The sequence below is a fragment of the Tenrec ecaudatus genome, chromosome 9 (genome assembly GCF_050624435.1).
Source record: "Tenrec ecaudatus isolate mTenEca1 chromosome 9, mTenEca1.hap1, whole genome shotgun sequence".
Lineage (NCBI taxonomy): Eukaryota > Metazoa > Chordata > Mammalia > Afrosoricida > Tenrecidae > Tenrec > Tenrec ecaudatus.
Window position 1 is genome coordinate 85,092,796 of NC_134538.1, and position 18,986 is coordinate 85,111,781.

Below are 18,986 nucleotides of genomic sequence, written 5' to 3' on the forward strand. Positions count from 1 at the left end.
CTTTTCGTTCCCATAAAGATTGAGCCTCGGAATTCCCAGGGAGCAGTTCTGTTTGCCGCTACTGGGTCTCTATTAGTTGGAGTCGACTTGATAGTAGTGGTTTGGTTAGTTAGTGTATTTGAAGGAGGTATATCACAGTTCATTGATTAGACCAAGTACTCATCATAACTTAGTTTTTTAAGGCCCTAATAGGTTTTCTTCTGTTATGCCTTGAACTCTTACTTCACAGTAATGCTCTTGGCTCTTCTCTCCTAGTCTGTTCTTAGGGTGGACGCTCCACTAGCTTGTCCACTATGAGCGACTCTGCTGGCACAGCTTCAGCGGCAGAGCAACATGTAAACCAACTCAATACGGGAAACTGACAGATGGTTAGACTAGGAAGAAAGGTTTGGTGATCTACTTCTAAAAATTAGCCAATGAAAGTCTTATGAATCACAACAGAACAGTATCACAATATCCACTCATTTAGGAAATGTCATAGAAGGGATCACTCACTAGAGCACACCAAGGGTGTGGGGACTTTCTGTAAAATGGAGGAGCTGCAACGACTTCAACATCTGGGAATTGTCAGAATGACTCGGGCCCAGGCAATGTTTCGCCTGTTGTATATGAGATTGTCAGGAACTGGGGTCTACTTGATGACAACAAGAACAACAATTTTTCTTCATGTCTTTGCTCTTTTCACTAATGGTTTCTATCTCTTTGTATTACTGTTTTGTAGAATAAGGTAGGGAGAAAGATGGGGCTTTCTACTACTGTAAATAGTTCCACTCTGGGAAACTCAAACGGACAGTTCTACTCTCTTCTAGTGTCGCTATGCACTGGCCTCGACTACACAGCAGTGAGTTTGAGCTTTTTTAAAATCATAAGGCAGTTTAACCTGTTTTAGCTACTTTAAGAAGTATTTTACAAGTATTCTTTTTTACTTTTCAATTACATTTTCATTTAAAAACTGAAAACCAAAAGGTGTTTTTCCTCCCCTTTCAAAATTTACTTTTATTTACCACTCAGTAAATTGAAATCCTCAAAGGCTGTAACATCACCAGATTCCATGTCCAATGGCCTTCGTAGGAAGGCTGCTTTGGAACCTGGTATGAATCAGGTCACTGTTACCGTGGGCATGAGGTAGCTTTCCCCAGATTACTCTGGTTTTGCTGGGTTTGCTGCTAGGAGTCATGTCTTATTCTTTGCTTTATACACATAAGCACTCCTCATACCTGACTTTGGTTTCATTTTAGGCATAAAACCTACAATTTGCATTAGAATTGTGTGTTCCCTCTGGTTCTGGGGATCCCCCATTTATAGCCAGCATAATGGCTTTGGACCATGTGGTAGTTACATTATCAGGTGACAATCTGGGACTTGAGAGGATTAAGAGTGAAGGGGTGGAATCTAGTCTATCAATCAGATCACAGCCAATGAGGTTTCTGTGTGGGCATGGCCTTTGCCTGAGAATTCTGGGAATTCCTGGATTTCCTCCTTGAAGGCCAGAGACAAGACTGATACCCTTTCTCTCTCTCAGTTCACTCCCTTGGAGACTCTACTGACAACGTTCACTTCCTGACAGACCCTCTACTGACAAGATACATGGCACTATGCTGATAGACCCCATCTCTTGGGAACTGGAGAAGCCACGTGGAGACCCCTGCTAATGCTGAAATGCTTATAACACCACTGGATCCAAAGACTTTTCTACCCACTGGCCTGTGTTCATCCTGCATTCGATGTCAAAGCATGTGTTTTGTGAGAGGACTTTATAGATTGGTATTGGACATATGGGTTAATATTGGACTTATGGACTGGGCTGGGATTTTTCTCAATATTCAACTGCTCTTATATATAAAGCTCTTTCCTATACACATGAGTGTCTATGGATTTGTTTTTCTAGTCTACCCAGACGAACACAGACCAGTAGGCCTCTGTAGGTTCCAAGATGGTTCTTTTCTACTTTTAAATAACCTTCCTTTTATACATTAAACTTGACTACTTGAACCATCACTTTGACGGTTTAAAATTTTTCCCCCCGAAAACAAAGTATTCCCTTTGCAAATAAGAATCGGATAATGATGCCGTTTATTACCACGCCTACTCAACAATGTACTGTACATCTTGTCGAGGTATTTGGCAGCAAAAGGAAAACAAAGGCTTCAAATTGGCAAAGAAGTGAAACACTCTACTTACGTATATAATTCTACACACAAAAAACTTGGTAAGAAAATTGTTGAAATTAATTGATTCAACTAATTGATTCTGGTACATGATTAACATACAAAAATCAATCAAATTCCTATATGCTAACAAAGAAAGCTTTTAACAGGAAATCAAGAAAACAATACCATTTACAATAGCCCCTAAAAGATGAAATACATAGGATTAAACAACCAGAAAAACAAGACTTAAAAAAAAAACCAAAACAACCCTATAAAACATTACTACAAAAAAGAGACCTACATAAATGGAAGATACTATATTCATGGAAAAGAAGACGTAATATTGTGAAAATGTCAATACTACCCAAGCTACACCTCCCTCTACCCTCAACCCACAAAAAAACCCACAACACCCAACAAACTAAACTATCACTGAGTTAATTCTGACTCATAGCGACCCTACAGGACAGAGCAGATTCACACCCTGAGGATTTAAAGCTTTATGGGAGTAGAAAGCCTCATCTTTCTCCCTCACAGCAGTTGATGGGTTTTTTACTGCTGAACTGGTGGTTAGCAGCCCAATGAGTAACCCACTATGTCACCAGTGCTCCTTTTAATACTACCCCCAAACCTCACTGCCATTGAGTCAATACTGACACACAGTGACTCTATAGGACAGGGTAGAACTGTGCCTGTGAATTTTTGAGACTGTAACTGCTTATGGACGTAGAAAGTCCCATCTTCCTTCTGCAGAGCAGCTGATGGTTTGACACTACAGGCCTTGCTGATGGCACCCAAACATGGAACCACTATGCCACCAGGGCTCCTTAATATGACCCAAAGAAATCTATAAATACAACGCAATTCTGATACAGATTCCAGCATCATTCTTTAAAGAAAGAAAAACTAATCACCAATTTTATATGGAAAAGAAAGAGACCTAGGATAAGCAAAGTACTACTTAAGAAAAAGCACACTGCTATTCATTGACTTCTGACTCACAGTGACCCTAAAGATCAGACTAGAACTGCCCCTGGGGGTTCAAGACTATAACTCTTTATAGAAATCCTTGTCTTTCTCCTGTGGGGCACCTTGTGGTTTTCAGTCAACTTGTAACCCATTAATTACACTACTAGGGTTCGTCATCTTAAAGAGAACATGTGTAACTTGAGGTCTATATATAAGAACAATAACAAATTTCTTTCTTTCCCATAAGAAGCAGGTATAGACTAGAAAGCCCAGAAAAATAAGAACAAAACAGGAGACCTCTCACTTCCCAACCTCAAAACCTTCTACCATATATACTCGAGTATAAGCTGACTCAAATATCAGTCGAGGCACCTAATTTTATCACAAAAATGGCAATTAAAAAGGTGCTGAAAAAAACCTACCAGACGAGGCAATTGCGTAACGTGTGACTAAGCAAAGTTGTTTACCTTAATGTATAAAAACCCTACTGGTGGCAGCCACAGAGAGGACACCACGCCACTCTGAGCTCTCCACCAGTAAGGTAAGCCACCTTTGATGTACTGCCTGATGTGTGACTGTGTATGCCAAAATGTTGTTAGCATATGTACTGACTAAAATGTGCCATCCCTTTGATGAATAAACGTGTGAATTCAGCATTAAAAAAAAAGTGCTGAAAAATTTGGCTTATACATGATATACAGCCATGATGGTCAAACTGTATGGTACTGGGAATATGCTAGATACATACACAAATGGAACAGAACACAGAACTCAGAAATAATCCATTCATCTACAGATGACTGATCTCCCATAAAGGGGCAAAACACATTAAATGGAACAAATAGTGATGGGAAAATTGGATCTCCATCTGCAGAAGAATGAAAAATGGGACCTACCTCACACCATATACAAAAAAGAATTCTAGACAGATTAAAGGCCTAAATATAAACCCTAGAACTAGAAAGGTCATCAATGAAATAATAGGGACAGGCTTAGGGGCCCTAATATGTGGCATAAAAAGACCAATAAATATAATGAAAAAATACACAGGTAAAAACAGATGATCGAGACCCCCTAAAAATAAAGACACTTAAGTGCACCAAAGACCTCACCAAAAGAGTAAACAGAGAAGTCACAGATTGAGGAAACAAGTTATCAATCACATATCAGGCAAGAGGTTAATCTCTAAAAATGATGATTTGTTCTGTAAACCTTCACTTAATTCTCAATAAAAGCTTCAAAATGTTATGAAACAAAATAGCTAATTTCCTCTTCTTGAAACTACTAGGTTTCCTTTAACTTTATATGATCTTCTTCCAATTCCGTAAGCTGCCCTAGTGCCTTTAGCACTTGTGAAAGACAGGTTGTTGTGATCTCCTAGACAGTAGTTAATTCTCAAGTAGTGAAATCTAAGATAGAATTCTACTCCAACTGAATCTCCAAGAGTCACAGCCAAGGCTAAATAGAAAACAGGCAGCAGCTCAGCTGGCCGGTCACTGTCTTCACCAGGTTTGGGGTAGCTGAGCGATCCTCCCTCCGAGCATTGTCAACAAGGATGACAGAAGCTGTCCCCAGGTAAAACTCCTAACGGGTTTCTTCAGAAGGCTTCAGATATGCTTAGCACCAACTCACTCCAGAGGCTTTCTACCTCCACATCTGCTCCCTACTCCATCTGATTTTCCTTCCAGTTGAATCAAATAAGTAAGAAATTTAAAGCACTAGGAAGTTAGAAAAATAAACACAAATCATCATCTTCCATGATTTCCCTTAAAGTAATTACATTATCATGTTTTATATTTGTTTATAAAGGGGGACATAAACTTAAGAATCAGGATTACATATACTTATTGATGAATTGAGTCCAGACTATGTCCCGAAGCAATGGGGGACTGATTGTAGGCATTTAGGTCCCATACAGGGATCTTTACCGGGGTGGGGAGTGTCCTGCCCATGACATCATCAAAAACAGCTCTACACACAGACCCCTGACCTAAGAGAGGCAGTCCCAGCCATCACATTAGGGATGAGTTAGTTAAATGTTTGACCACCGTGTCTTGTGAATGCTGTCACATTTCTAAACAGCCTATGGCAGAAAAAAGCTCCCCAACCCTGATGTGAATGCATGGCTATCTTTTTAAATTTTTCATCAGTACATTCATCTGCATAGCTGCTCCCCTTCCTTCTTCCATCCAGCCCAATTCCTTTTATTTGAGCCCTTTGCCATGAATACTAAGCCTGGCTCCTCCATAGACTAGCTATGGGACCTCAAGCAATTTGCGTAACCTCAGTTTTCTCATCTGCGAAGGATTAAATGAGTTAATGCAAGTAAAATATGTAGCACAGACTTTGGCAAACCCAAGTCTTAAGCAAAAGCTAATATTCATATTTGTTATATACCACACCACCATAAAATGCAACTTTTACTCCATAGCGTATACACTAAAAAAAAAAAAGATTAAAGTCATATTCTATTCTTGAAAAAGTTTACACTTGATGGACCAGTTACTGCCCACGTTAAAATATCTCCCTCCCCAAGCTTCTCTTAAAATTCATTACTAGGAAATGTACTAGGGGATCAACAATCAAGATGAGGATCCTTAAAACTATTTTCTTCCTTATTAAAACACATATTTGATTTCTTACCAAGACAATTTGAAGCATCAACTTGCTCTTTCAAAAAATCAACACACATTTTCTTCACAGGTTCAATCTGGTACTGGTTTGCTGCATCCAACAAAGACTGCACATTGTTGCTATTCACAGAAATCCTGAAAATTAAAGTGACTATTAATTTCCCACCATTTCTTCATGATTTAAATTATATTACAACAGAATATATTCCACTAGCACATACTTTTAAACTAAAATTAATGCTTTCCTTCCTATACTTAATATGCTATAGAATTCCCAAGCCCCTTTTTTGTCCTTAAGGTTCTTTTTTCTGAAAAATTTGGTGGATGTCAGTTACAACACTTCGCCAAAATAAAAAAAACCAAAATGGTTTTCCAATACAGATGTCAACTTTAATCCTCTAAATCACAAGCTTTAACTCACCTAGCAGTATACGCAAATTCCACAAGTTGTTCAATAATGTCAGGTTCGGCATCTTTGAGTTCTACTTCAAAGGACTTTGACTCAAGCATGTTTGCTAACGGAAAGATAGAAGCATGAACAGCATCAGTACGACCACTAGGGGAACTGAGGAACCAGAGCAGTACAGGCCACGTGACATATGGGGAAAACTCACAGGATTAACTTCTCTGGAAGAAAATACCTAGAAAGTCAATATTCCTATAATAAATACAAATTCACTGTCTACAGATGAGAAGTGCTTTACATGAACGCCATCTGAAAAACTGGTGTGTTGTCGTATGCTACTGAATACATTTTGACTCATAGTGACCCCATGTGAGAACATAAAACTGCCCTACGTTTTCTTTTGTGGGAGGAGACGGGCAGTTGTGCCGTCACGGAATGTGTTAGGATAGTGGGCCTTTTCAGTTAGCAACCACATGTTCAACCCCTGCACCCTAACCTGGGGCCTCTTCTTTTAAAGCTCCAGGGAAAAGTCTTAAAACTAGATTAAATTTATCCTTATCTTTTTTTTATCCTTATCTTGTAAAGTAATTTAGCAGTACTCTTTTAAATTGTAATTAGCAATGTTCTTTTGATGTAGCTTGAACAAGCCTATGAAGTATTTTACTGAAATTATTAATGTAGTTTCTGATATATCATTATTATTTCCTAATTATAGCACGTATAAAAACCTAAGACACAATGACAGTGATAGGGAAGTCATCTATAGCCTGCAAAGACCTCACACCTCCTACAAACCTTGGTAGGTTACCAGTGTCCCAAAGAGAATACCTGAGGCAGGTAAATGATTTAACCTGATCAAATTTATAAACAGCACTGAGCAGAAGACCCACAACTTGGAACTCGGTAGTCAATTCCAAACCTAGGGTTTTTCGAGTGCAGTAAAACATGTGAAAGTTGACAACTATATCAGGCAAAAAATCTGTCAAATAAGGAAACCAAGTATTTTCCATTGAAACAAGATTTAGAAAAATGGTAAGCCTGTCCTCTGTCAAAGATGGAAAACGTGTAAGATGTTATTGAGTTCCAACTCTCACAAGTTACTGAGTACAAGCTATAATTCATTTATTTCTTTCCTTTTTAAGCTTAATATGCTAAATAAAATGCCATGAGACTTATCTGCTCATTTGCCTTTCTTCCTGAAGTTAAAAATAACACCTGGGCATTCAAGTAGATGCTTTATCTTTATCATTTGTCCTTTAAATCCAATTAAAGTACAGTTTTCTTTTTTTTATATATTGAAAATGTTTATATTTAGCATTAGCCAGCTAGGCTCACTTTAGATGATTCCAATTTTGTTGGCAACATCTAAAGCGTCATAGTCAGGAGCCAGTCGAACATATGCCTTCTTCTCCCCGTCAGGCCTGATCAAGGTATTGACCTTGGCTACGTCAATGTCATAGAGCTTCTTCACAGCCTGTTTGATCTGGTGTTTGTTGGCTTTGACATCCACAATGAACACAAGTGTGTTGTTATCTTCAATCTTCTTCATGGCAGACTCTGTAGTCAAGGGGAACTTGATGATGGCATAATGGTCCAGCTTATTTCTCCTGGGGGCGCTCTTCCGAGGGTATTTGGGCTGCCTTCTTAGTCTCAAGGTCTTGGGCCGCCGGAAGGTGGGTGACGTGCGGATCTTCTTTTTTTTGTGGCTGTGGACGCCTTTCAGCACGGCCTTCTTGGCTTTTAAAACCTTTGCTTTGGCTTCCGTTTTGGGAGGGGCAGGAGCTTCCTTCTTTGCCTTCGGCGCCATATTCGTGAAAAGGCTAAAGTACAGTTTTCATTGATGAATTATCATGATGCTATTTTTAACCCGTTTTAACTGTTCTATGGGCCTAAAGGTTCTTAAGTGCTTTTTAAAACTAGGGAAATGGCATATTTTCATATATGAGAGGCTTCAAAAAGTTCATGGAAACATGGAGTGAAAAGATAGTACAATATATTCATGAACTTTTTGAAGGGCCTGAGAAGACCCAAGGAAGCATGGTAGCACTCTCAAACAAAGGTTCAAACCCATCAGTTGCTCCAAGAGAGAAAGATGAGGCTGTCTGCTCCCATAAAGCCTTAAAAAGCCTCAAAAATTCTAAAGAGGGTTCACGACAAGTTGGAATTGACTTTGTAGCAGTGGGTTTAAAAGACCCTACAGCAAAAATCATGGCATGTTTTAGTTAAAGATACTTACTTGTGAACATTAAATTAAAAAAATGACTGGCTGCAGCAAGGACAACACGGTGAGCAGGTATCTTTCGTTCCTGGACCATGAGAATAACATCACACAAAGTTTTCTAATCAAAAGAGAAACACATAAAATTAAAAGGGGCTCACTAGGTCTTGCTAAATAACACATATAAAACAGGTGCTTAGCAAATGCTTTTCCCCTATTTCCTATAGAAAGCAAGTCTTTTTTCTGTCACAGAGTTTGTTTAAAATATACGGCATATGCAGGAAGGGCTTACACATGTCACAAGTGCCATCACGGAGTATCAAAATTTGGCACTTGAGTTCACATAATTGGACAACGAAGGAAACACATTTTAGGTGTTTTGCTGAGACTATTATTGTACCTATTTCCTACTTTATTACTACACAAATAAAACTCTGATTAAGAAAACAAGGTTTAGAATGAGAAGGCAGATAAATCAGTGAACAAGAGTTCACTTTTACTTGACGGTTGCTTGAAGATTTTATTATAAAGCCTATAAACAAATGTTCAGGGTGTGAATGGAAATTACTACAGAGAAGGCTATTTAAGGAGCCCTGGTGGTTAAGCACTCAGCTCTGAGTTAAAAGGTCAGCAGTTTGTTCCTTTGAGGATCACCACCTGGGAAGCCCTATGTGGTAGTTATACTCGGCCCTTTAGGCTCATGAGAGGAAATGTTTCTTTGTTTTTCCCTCCCAAGTTTACTATTTTTTACTTAGGGAGTGAGTACAGAATAGGTACAGCTCTCAGGTGACTTTGCCACCTACTATGCCAAAAGTAAGCAAACTATTTGCTTACTACCAAAACAGGCCAATTGGGATGCTAAAAGAAAGGGAGGGAGACAGAGGGAGGGAAAACTGACAGAAAGGCGAGCAAATCAGACCAATGAAAAAGTTGACCAGAGAGAGAAATATAAACTAAATTTACCAAAACTTTTCCAAAGGCATACTCAGGAATAAGGAGTTTTAGGAGAATAAATGTACAGAAAGTTGGGGAAATAAGATCTTTTTGAATGGCGCTGGTTCAATCAACGGTGTGTGGTTAGGGGAATTCATGAGAAGCAGAAGCAATCTTTCAACTTGACCATACTTTAACAGGTTGCTTGGTTTTAACAAGAAATGGAGCTGACCAAGAAAGAGAACACCCTGCTTCTTTCTCTCTCTGGGGAGGTGGTGTGGGTTCATAGCAGGAAATGGGAAGGGGCAAAAACCTACATAAGTTGGAGAATACAAGGGAGTACCCCCAGGAAACCGGAGTTGTACTAAGCAGAGTGGAGTTTTTGGAGTAGTGTGCATATTTCCTGGTAGGCAAGCATGGAGCAACTCAACTTCGGGTTAGTGCACCCAGTGGTGTTTCCTGGGAAGGTTCTCGCTGGTCACAGTGAATTTTTTCGTACAAGCAGTTTTTCTTGAACCCCATTCTTTGTTGGCCATTAGGCCAACCTAAGAGAACAGCATGTGGCTGTGAAATGTTACTTCCTGCTCAGGAAAAATGCTACAGAAACTGTTCTGATATTGAAAACAGCTTACAAGGAAGGACAGCACTATGTGAAAAACCCAAGAGTATGTGTGGTTTTCTCATTTCAAAAGAGGTGGAAGATTGATTGATGACAAACCTCGTTCTGGACTTCTGTCCATTTCCCAAACGGATGTAAATGTGGACTCAGTACATCCGGGTGCAGTCCGCCAAGTCAGACTGTTAAACAATACATGTTTACTGGGTAACACTTGAAAGAAAGCCCTGTAAATTTTATTTCTGTCCCCTGTTTATATGACACATACATATAATAGAAGTATCTTTTTGTTCTTTTCACCTTTAAATCTATAGGCAAATATTAAATAAGTAAATACTTAGTGTGACTTAATCTTATTTTAATCTCACCATCAAAGATTAGTTTTGGTAGAGTCTAGTTCAATGTTTTAAAATTATTACTGACAACTCATGTTTCCTCTTACATATGACATCTTCTTTCGGTCTATCTATTATTATTCTTCACTGCCTTCTTTTTCCTTTAACTGTTAATTGTTGGTGGCGTGTTTCTGTGCTCTTTAGCATGTTGGTCAGGCAGGACTCTATTTTGCAATGAGGGAACTGAGGAATGGCTTGCCAACACAGTTCTTAAATCAGTCCCTCCCAGGGCGGATTTCAGGATGGCTCTGGATGTAAATCCCTGAGCTGACTAGATTAAACTATGTGGTATTTACCTCATTGTCAATTTAAGGATTAAGCGTGTAGGGGTGGAGTCTAGCCTATCAATCAGGTCATAGCTAATGAGGCTTCTGTGTGGGCAGTCTTCCCCTAAGGATTGGGGGAATTCCAGCATTTTCCTCCTTGGAGGTGGGAGACTCTCAGCTCACACTCTGAGAGACATAGCAGCTGACAGAACCCACGGACCCACCCTGATGCAGTCCTGGGTGCCGGAGAAGCCATGCAGAGACCCCTGCCAGTGCTGAGGCGTTTCCAGTGCCACTGGATCCAAAGACTTTCTACCCACTGGCCTGTGATCTTCTACAATTGGCATCATTGCATGTGTTTTCCTGAGTCTGAAGAGGACTTTATAAATTACTGTCGGATATATAGGCTAATATTGGACTTATGGACTTGATCTGGACTGGACTGGGATGTTTTCTTAATGTTCAATTGCTCTTGTATATAAATTTCTCTCTTATACACCTATGTGTGTCCATGGATTTGTTTCTCTAGTCTAACACAAACTATATCTGGGTTGGTGAATTCAAATCACTCAAGACATAAATGGAAGTAGAATACTTATTAGGTTGAAGGTAAACTATCTTCTTGGAATGAGATGCTAAAAAAGTCTCAATAGAGACATAGTAAGTCCAAAGTTCAAAATTAAAAATTTTGAAGCCCTCTCAAGGAATCATGCTTGTCCAGAAAAGCAAGAAAAACCAGACTGGACTTAAGCACACAGCAATATGAGTAAGGAAGTGAAAAAACAAAAGGAAAAAACAAAGGAAGATGCCCAGATTGAGCTAGAGGGAAAAGAGAGTTTCTCCTTTGAAGGAAACATATGACAAGTCAGGCCAATAAGCTTTGAGAGAAGAAACAGATACACTCAATACAGGATGGGAAGGGGGGTGGGGATGAGGTATTTTTTGTGGTTACTGTTATAAGGACCAAAGAGATTCAAGGAAGATAAGTGAAAACTCCTGAATCAACTTCCTAGGAAGTATCTGTATCTAGGCAACCTTTTAAGATTCTCTCTTAATGCTCAACAGGATCAATAAAATAATTAAAGGACCTGCCTTAAAGATGGGGATAGCTAAATCACCTGATAACAGAACAGATTTGAAAAGGGAAGAGGAAGCAGCTCAGGTTACATAGGTAGTAAGAAAGGCACAATCAGGTACCATATATACTCGAGTATAAGCCAAAAAGAATATCAGGTGAGGCACCCAATTTTACAAAAAAAAACCTGCATTAAGAATGTGCTGAAAAAATGTGGCGAAGAAAGCTGATGGTGCCCGGCTATCGAAAGAGAGTGTCTGGGGTCTTAAAGGCGAACAAGCGGCCATCTAGCTCAGAAGCAATAAAGCCCACATGGAAGAAGCACACCAGCCGGTGCGATCACGAGGTGCCAAAGGGACCAGGTATAAGGCGTCATGTAAAAAAAAAAGTATATATATATATATATATATATATATATATATATATATATATATATATGTGTGTGTGTGTGTGTATACATATACAAACATACCATAGTGAATGAAGGGGCAAGTGCAGAGTGGAGACCCGAGGCCCAAGTGTCGACCACTGGAGATCCCCTCACAGAGGGGTTTAGGAGAGGAGACAGGTCAGTCAGGGTGTGATGTAGTACCGACGAAGAAGACAGCTTTCCCCCAGATCCTGGATACTAGGGCAGAGGTTGTACACTGGTACATATGGGAACTGGAGGCACAGGGAATCCAGGGTGGACGATACCTTCAGGACCAGGCATGTGAGGGGCAAGGCTGGGAGAGTGGAGGGTGAGTGGGTTGGAAAGGGGGAACCGATTACAAGGATCCACATGTGACCTCCTCCCTGGGAGATGGACGGCAGAGAAGGGGGAGGGAGATTCCGGATAGGGAAAGATATGACAAAATAACAATCTGTGGATTATCAGGGGCTCATGAGGAAGGGGGGAGCGGGGAGGGAGGGGGAAAAAAAAGAGGACCTGATGCAGAGGGCTTAAGTGGAGAGCAAATGCTTTGAGAGTGATTAGGGCAAAGAATGTTAGGAGGTGCTTTATACAATTGATGTATATATATGCATGGATTGTGATAAGAGTTGTATGAGCCCCTAATAAAATGTTAAAAAAAATGTGCTGAAAAATTCATCTTAATGGAGTGAGTGCTGACTCACAACGCCCCCTCCCTGTGGGTCTCCTCACCTCCATGGAGCCAGTGCTGACTCATGGCCCCCTGTGGGTCTCCTACCTCCATGGAGTCAGTGCTGACTCACAGCACCCTGTGAGTCTCCTCACCTCCACCAGTCAGTGCTGACTCATGGCCCCCTGTGAGTCTCCTCACCTCCATGGAATCCGTGTTGACTCACAGCCCCCAGTGGGTCTCCTCACCTCCATCAGTCAGTGCTGACTCATGGCCCCCTGTGGGTCTCCTCACCTCCATGGAGTCAGTGTTGACTCACAGCCCCCAGTGGGTCTCCTCACCTCCATCAGTCAGTGCTGACTCAGTGTTTCCAAGACTGTTAACTGTTGACCCACATAGACAGCCCTGACTTCTCCCCTGAGGAGCTGCTGCTGGTCTTCATCTGTCTACCATGTGGACTGCTGCCCAGCATGTAATGCCTGCTTATTTAGAGGCTGATTGCCAGGTCATTCTTTCTCGAACATCCAAACTCAGCAGAGTAGCACATCAATCATTTGCATCACTCAGAGTCGCCAAAAAATACATTAGAAAATGATCAATGCTTCGGAAAAAAGAAAGCTAGTCAAAATAAGGGGATCTGCATACAGCGGAGGAGAGCCTTTGCCCCAGGAAACCTAATGAAGCAGCGAGTGAGGGCCAGACAGGCTGCTTCAACTGTTGCAGTGTGCCGGAGAGTCGATTCTGATTCACACACACCCCACGTCCGGGGAGAGCTGCGCCAGAGGGCTCTGTGCTGCCACCTGCAGAGGAAGGTTATAAGGTCTTTCCTCCCGTGGAACCACAGTCGATTTAGTTAGCAGCCACCAGGAGCCTTCAAATGAGCTTGACGACCATGGCATATGCTGCCCCCGGGAAGCCACACTGCACAGAAGAGGACCCAGGGGCTCGCCGAGGAGCTGCAGACTATCAGTGGTGGTCCCAGCCATGTGACACATCTTCCAGACTGTCAGACATGAGAGGACTGGACAAGAGGGGACGCTCGCCTCCACGAGAGGAGGTTATTGGGGCTTGGGAAATAGCCCTCCCAGACCTCCACCTCACCTTAGTGGTTCTACATGGGGGCCTTCTGCAGAAGGGTTCTGGTGCTGGAAAGAAAAGGCATGGTGATAGCTGACCCACAACGGGCATTGTGTGCCAGTGCAAGTCTCTCAGGTGCCTTGGCATTGGCTGTGCTTATGCCTGGCACCAACACTGTGAACTTTTGTTTGCTCAGTGCATGAATAAACTGCAAACTTTAGGAAAAACAAAACAAAACTCGGCTTATACTCGAGTATATACAGTAAGTCCTGCGCTACCAACCAAAAGGCAGGCAGTTCAAACACACTGACAGGCACCTTGGAAGATGGGCCTAGAGATCTGCTTCTGAAAGACCACAGGCTTGAAAACTCTCTGGAGCAGTCTGACTGCACACACTAAAGCACAACTAACAGCAGGCGCCCTGAGGGTGTACTGGTTTTGTGTTGGGCTGTGATTCACAAGATCAGGATTCAAAATACTAGCCGCTCCTCTGGAGAAAGATAAGGCTTTCTACTTGTCTGTACCCTGTTCTACAGGGTTGCCATGAGTGAGAATGGCCTCAAAGGTGGTGAGTTTGGTTTTGTTTTTAGCAGCAGTATAGGGTGGGAAGGCAGAAAAGGTACATGCAGCACGGTGGTTAAGCACTTAGCTGCTCTCTGAAAGGTCTGTGCTTCACACCACCCAGCTGCTCTGAAGCAGAAGGATGTGGCTGTTTGCTTCCATGAGTGGAAAGCCCGGGAAAGCTGGGAGGCACGTTTACTGTCTGTCCTTCTGGGTTGCTTTGAGTGGGAATGGACTCAACAGCACAGTGGGTCGTATCGGGTGAGTTTGTGGGAATAAGGCTCTAGGGAAGGCACCAGGGAACCTAAGATAACCCAAACGTCATCCAGGCCTAAAGTAGACGCTGGGCTTCCCCATCACTACCATCGCCCTACTGAGGGCAGTGAAGCCAGCAGTACCTAATCAACCCTACACACACAGACGCCACGTACGTTTCCTGTGGTGGTGTGGGAGATTCTGTAAGAAAGGCACGGCAGCAGCAGTTATCCACCTGTGGGGGTTGAACGGCCCTTTCACAGATGTCACACGATTCATAACAGTAGCAAAAAAAATTACAGCGATGAAGTAATAACGAAAATAACTTGATGGCTGGGGTCACCACAACATGAGGAACTGTATTAAAGGGTCACAGTATTAGGAAGGTTGAGAACCACTGTGCTAGAGAAAGGCAGGTGCTAGTAAAATGAGCACCTGAACCCAAGATCCAAAGGTAGAAAAGTATTCTAACGTAAATATTAGCTCTGCATGAGACAGAAAGGACATGGATGGACTGACAGTGGACGCAACAATGTGCTCAAACACAACTGTGAGGATGGCACGTGACCAGGCAGTGCTTCCTTCTCGATGGCAACTAACAACAGGTAACAGAAAAGAACACGTTTGCTCCCTGGACTCCAAGGCCTGGAATTCAAATACTGAAGAGAGAAGAGGGGAGGAGGGGAGGGGAGGACAGGAAAGGCATTGCAGATCCTGATGTTCGTGCTGTATAAGAACATCTCCAGGCCTTGGCGGAATCTCTTAGGCATCTTCAGCTGACACAGATGTAGGTGAAAAGAGGGAAGACTTGACTGAGTGACAAGAATTCTACATATAAGGAATTCAAGAGCAAGAAAGGAACATTCTGGGGACATAAACTGCAAGTCATGGGGAGGATTGAAACCCTGGTGAACCTGGAAGGGTGGGAAGAATGTTACTGGGCAGAACTCAGCCATTTCAACACTGGGGTGCCAGGTTCAAACAAAAATGAGAAATTATGTTTTAAAGGAACAGGATGGACAGTAAGGGGAAGAAAGGAAAACTATAGGAGACCTGGTGACTGAGTACATCATCCTGGCAAATGTCAAATAATACCCAAGGAAAACAGCATACCGAATGCCAGAGAAGCACCATTAACTATGGATGGAGTCCCTTCCATATTTGGTAAATGGTGCCGCTATATTAGCTTCTTGACAGCCAATGAAAGCTGGGATCATGTCCAAGTCAAAAGTCATGGTTTTCTTCTCTCGTGTTTTCTTTGAAAGCCCTCTACCTCCCAGAAATCTATGAATCTGGTTTTGGCTGGCAAGTATATAAATGTGGGTTAGGATTGTATGTCTTGGCATTCGGGCTAATGCTTACACAGAGCGAGGAGATGTGCTCATATCTTTTTAGGTGTGTGGGTGTAGGATGGGTATGGGGAGGCTGCTGTGCTTACACACAAGGTCTGTTCCTAAATCAGTCTTTAAGTCGAACTTGTATGTAAATTCGACTTCAATCAAACTCACTGCCATCGAGTGAATTCTGAAGCATAGTGACCCTACAGAACAGAGCAGAATGGCCCTTGCACGTTCCTGAGATGATAACTCTGGATGGGAGGAGAAAGCCTCGTCCTTCTCCCTTGGAGTCACTGGTAGTTCCAAGCTGCAGCTACAAGGACAGCAGCTCAACGTGTACTCTCTATGCCACCAGGGCTCCCTTCAGTCCCAATAGTTGGGTACAATTCATATCTGATGGAGTCAAATGGTTTAGTATGTATCTTTCTAAGTCTAAAACAGAAATTAAAGGAATATATCCAGATACACTAAAAGCATCTGTAACATAAAAATACCATAACATTTTGATGTACTTCACAGAGTAGTTCCCATTTGCACTATGACCCACTGTACCTCAAATTTTTACTTTAATAGGCTTTACAGAGTTAATTCCTAACTGCAAGTTGTAGGTAACAACTCAAGGTCTGCTGTAATTACCTCGAAGCTTGAAAAATTTAGCTTTTGGAGGTGCTAAACTAATTAAATCCCTTCCCGAGGAAGACGGCCCAGGTTGCAGCTGGTAATGTCCCCTGACTGCACAAGCACATAAATAAGTGTCTTTTGTGTGGTACAAAACTCAAAATTATAAAAGAAACCAGGCTGATGGTAGAGTAGATTGATGGGGTCCCCAAACCATGGCCCTTATGCTTGAGGTCTGGGACTGAGCTCCACTGAAGATGAGAGCGGACAGCACTCACCCAGGCAGGACGCTCAGAGGGTTAGGAGCGAGGACAACAGGAAACACAGGGAGGAAGTGGGGTAAGAGATTGTACACTGAAGCGACTGCAATGGACGAAGAGGAACAAAATGCAACTAAATTGTTGAGGGTAGAGGTGATAATCTGCTCTGCAATCCTTAACGTAATGCACAATAAAGTTCAAACAACAACCTCTTCTTATTTTTTTATCTTTTGTGTGTGAGTGAGTGAGTGACTTAGTGAGAGAGTTAGTGAGAGAATGAGTGAGTTAGTGAGTGTGAGTGAGAGAAAGTGAGTGAGTCAGTGAGAGTGAGCCATTGAGTGAGAGTGAGTGAGTCAATGAGAGTGAGAGAGTGAGATAGTGAGAGTGAGTTAGTGAGTCAGTGAGAGAGTGAGTTAGTGAGTCAGTGAGAGAGTGAGTGAAAGAGTGAGTTATTGAGTGAGAGTGAGTCAGTGAGAGTGAGTTAGTGAGTCAGTGAGAGTGAGTGAAAGAGTGAGTCAGTGAGAGAGTGAGTGAGGTAGTCAGTGAGAGTGAGTTAGTGAGCGAGAGTGAGTCAGTGAGTCAGTGAGAGAGTTAGTGAGTGAGAGTGAGTGAGTGAGAGAGAGAGTGAGAGAGAGAGAGAGTCCAAACAATAACCTCTTGAAGCAGAGATTGAGCAGTGTGAGAAACCAAGGAGAGCAAGTATTTGGACTTCCATAACCTGTTTGTTTTTAAAATCATTTTATTGGAGGCTCTTACAGCTCTTATCACAATCCATTCATCCATTGGGTCAAGCACATTTGTACATGTGATGCCATCATCATTTTCAAAACATTTTCTTTCTACTTGAGCCCTTGGTATCAGCTCATTACCCCCACCCCCTCCCCCCTTCATGACCCCTTGATAATTTATAAATTACTTTTTTTTTTCATATCTTACACCAACCATTCTCTCCCTTCACCCACTTTTCTGTTGTTTGTCTCCCACCTTCCTGGTATTACTACTCTCATTATTGGTCCTGAGGGGTTTAATAGCTTTTCATTTTAATTAAGATGATCACGGATGTGAGACTACAATTTCTTTGAAAGTTTAATAACGAGCAAGTTCATAACAAGTCAAATGTAAGGGAGTTTATGTTGCCAGTATGGCATTATAATAAAGCGCTTTAAACTATCACTTGTGTCCACTGCAGTACAGCTGGAGAACTGTGAATGGCATCTCTAAGCCAAACACTGCTGCAGAGTCTATTCCCATCCGCAGGACCCGAACAGTCAAAGCAGGGCAGTCTCTTGGGGTCTTGAAGACTGTTTCTCTTTACAGCAGCAGATCTCCTTTTCCTTCCTCCTGAAGAGTGGCCGGGGGATTTGAACACAGACCTTGGAGTTAGCGATGCAACATTTAATCTACTATGCCATCAGGGTTTTTGTGAATGACATCACTTGAGAAAACTTAAATAGGATATGGAAAGAAACTTTCTGGCAAGGGTAACTCAAGGCCTGGAGTTAACTTAATTAGGTATCTATCCATTTCAATAGATAAATCTTTCTTGGAGTAAATATAACCAAGCAACTCCTTAGAAGCAAGGATGGCAAGACTTTGTCTCACCTACTGGGGGTGTGTTATTAGGAGAGCTAAATCCCTGGAAAAGAGCACCGTGCTCATTAAAAGTGATGGGTCGGCAGAAAAGAAGACACCCCTCGGTGAGATGGTTTGGCACAGTGGCTGCAATAATGGGCTCAAATATAGCAAGTGTGAGGATGGGGCAGGACCTCATGGACAGTGTCTCATTCTGTTGAACACAGGGTTGCTATGAGTAACGACGTTTCTGAAATAAGAATTATATCCTACATTGGTTTTAGGAGAATATACAGAAGAGTTATTGTTGGGGGAGAGCAGTCTCATAAAGGCAGAAACAGTACTGCTCTGACCTACCCACAAGGAAACAGCAACACCCCAGCTTGTTCTTGGGCTAAGTTAGAGAGCTGAAAGTTGGGGGCAGGTAGTTAGAGGCTTCCTCCCATTCAGATTTTTCTCAATATTTTCAAGAGGATAGGAAAAAGTGTTTACCCTTTTTTGATCCCTCCTATGGAAGAATTATTAATACTGATGAGAAGATGGCTTTCCCTATTCTATGCTGG

At 41.9% G+C, this 18,986-nt stretch overlaps 1 protein-coding gene across 3 annotated transcripts in view; it reads right to left on the reverse strand.

The window, feature by feature from the left end:
• The window catches only part of KLHL7 (kelch like family member 7), a 64,305-nt gene that overhangs the window by 34,863 nt on the left and 10,456 nt on the right, over positions 1 to 18,986 (reverse strand). For all 3 annotated transcript variants that reach the window (XM_075558306.1, XM_075558307.1, XM_075558308.1), the window contains exons 2-4: positions 8,395 to 8,497; positions 6,174 to 6,267; positions 5,763 to 5,887 (exon numbers count right to left, since the gene is read on the reverse strand). In XM_075558306.1, coding sequence (XP_075414421.1) covers positions 5,763 to 5,887; positions 6,174 to 6,267; positions 8,395 to 8,497 — 322 coding nt within the window. The remainder of the gene's footprint in view (positions 1 to 5,762; positions 5,888 to 6,173; positions 6,268 to 8,394; positions 8,498 to 18,986) is intronic.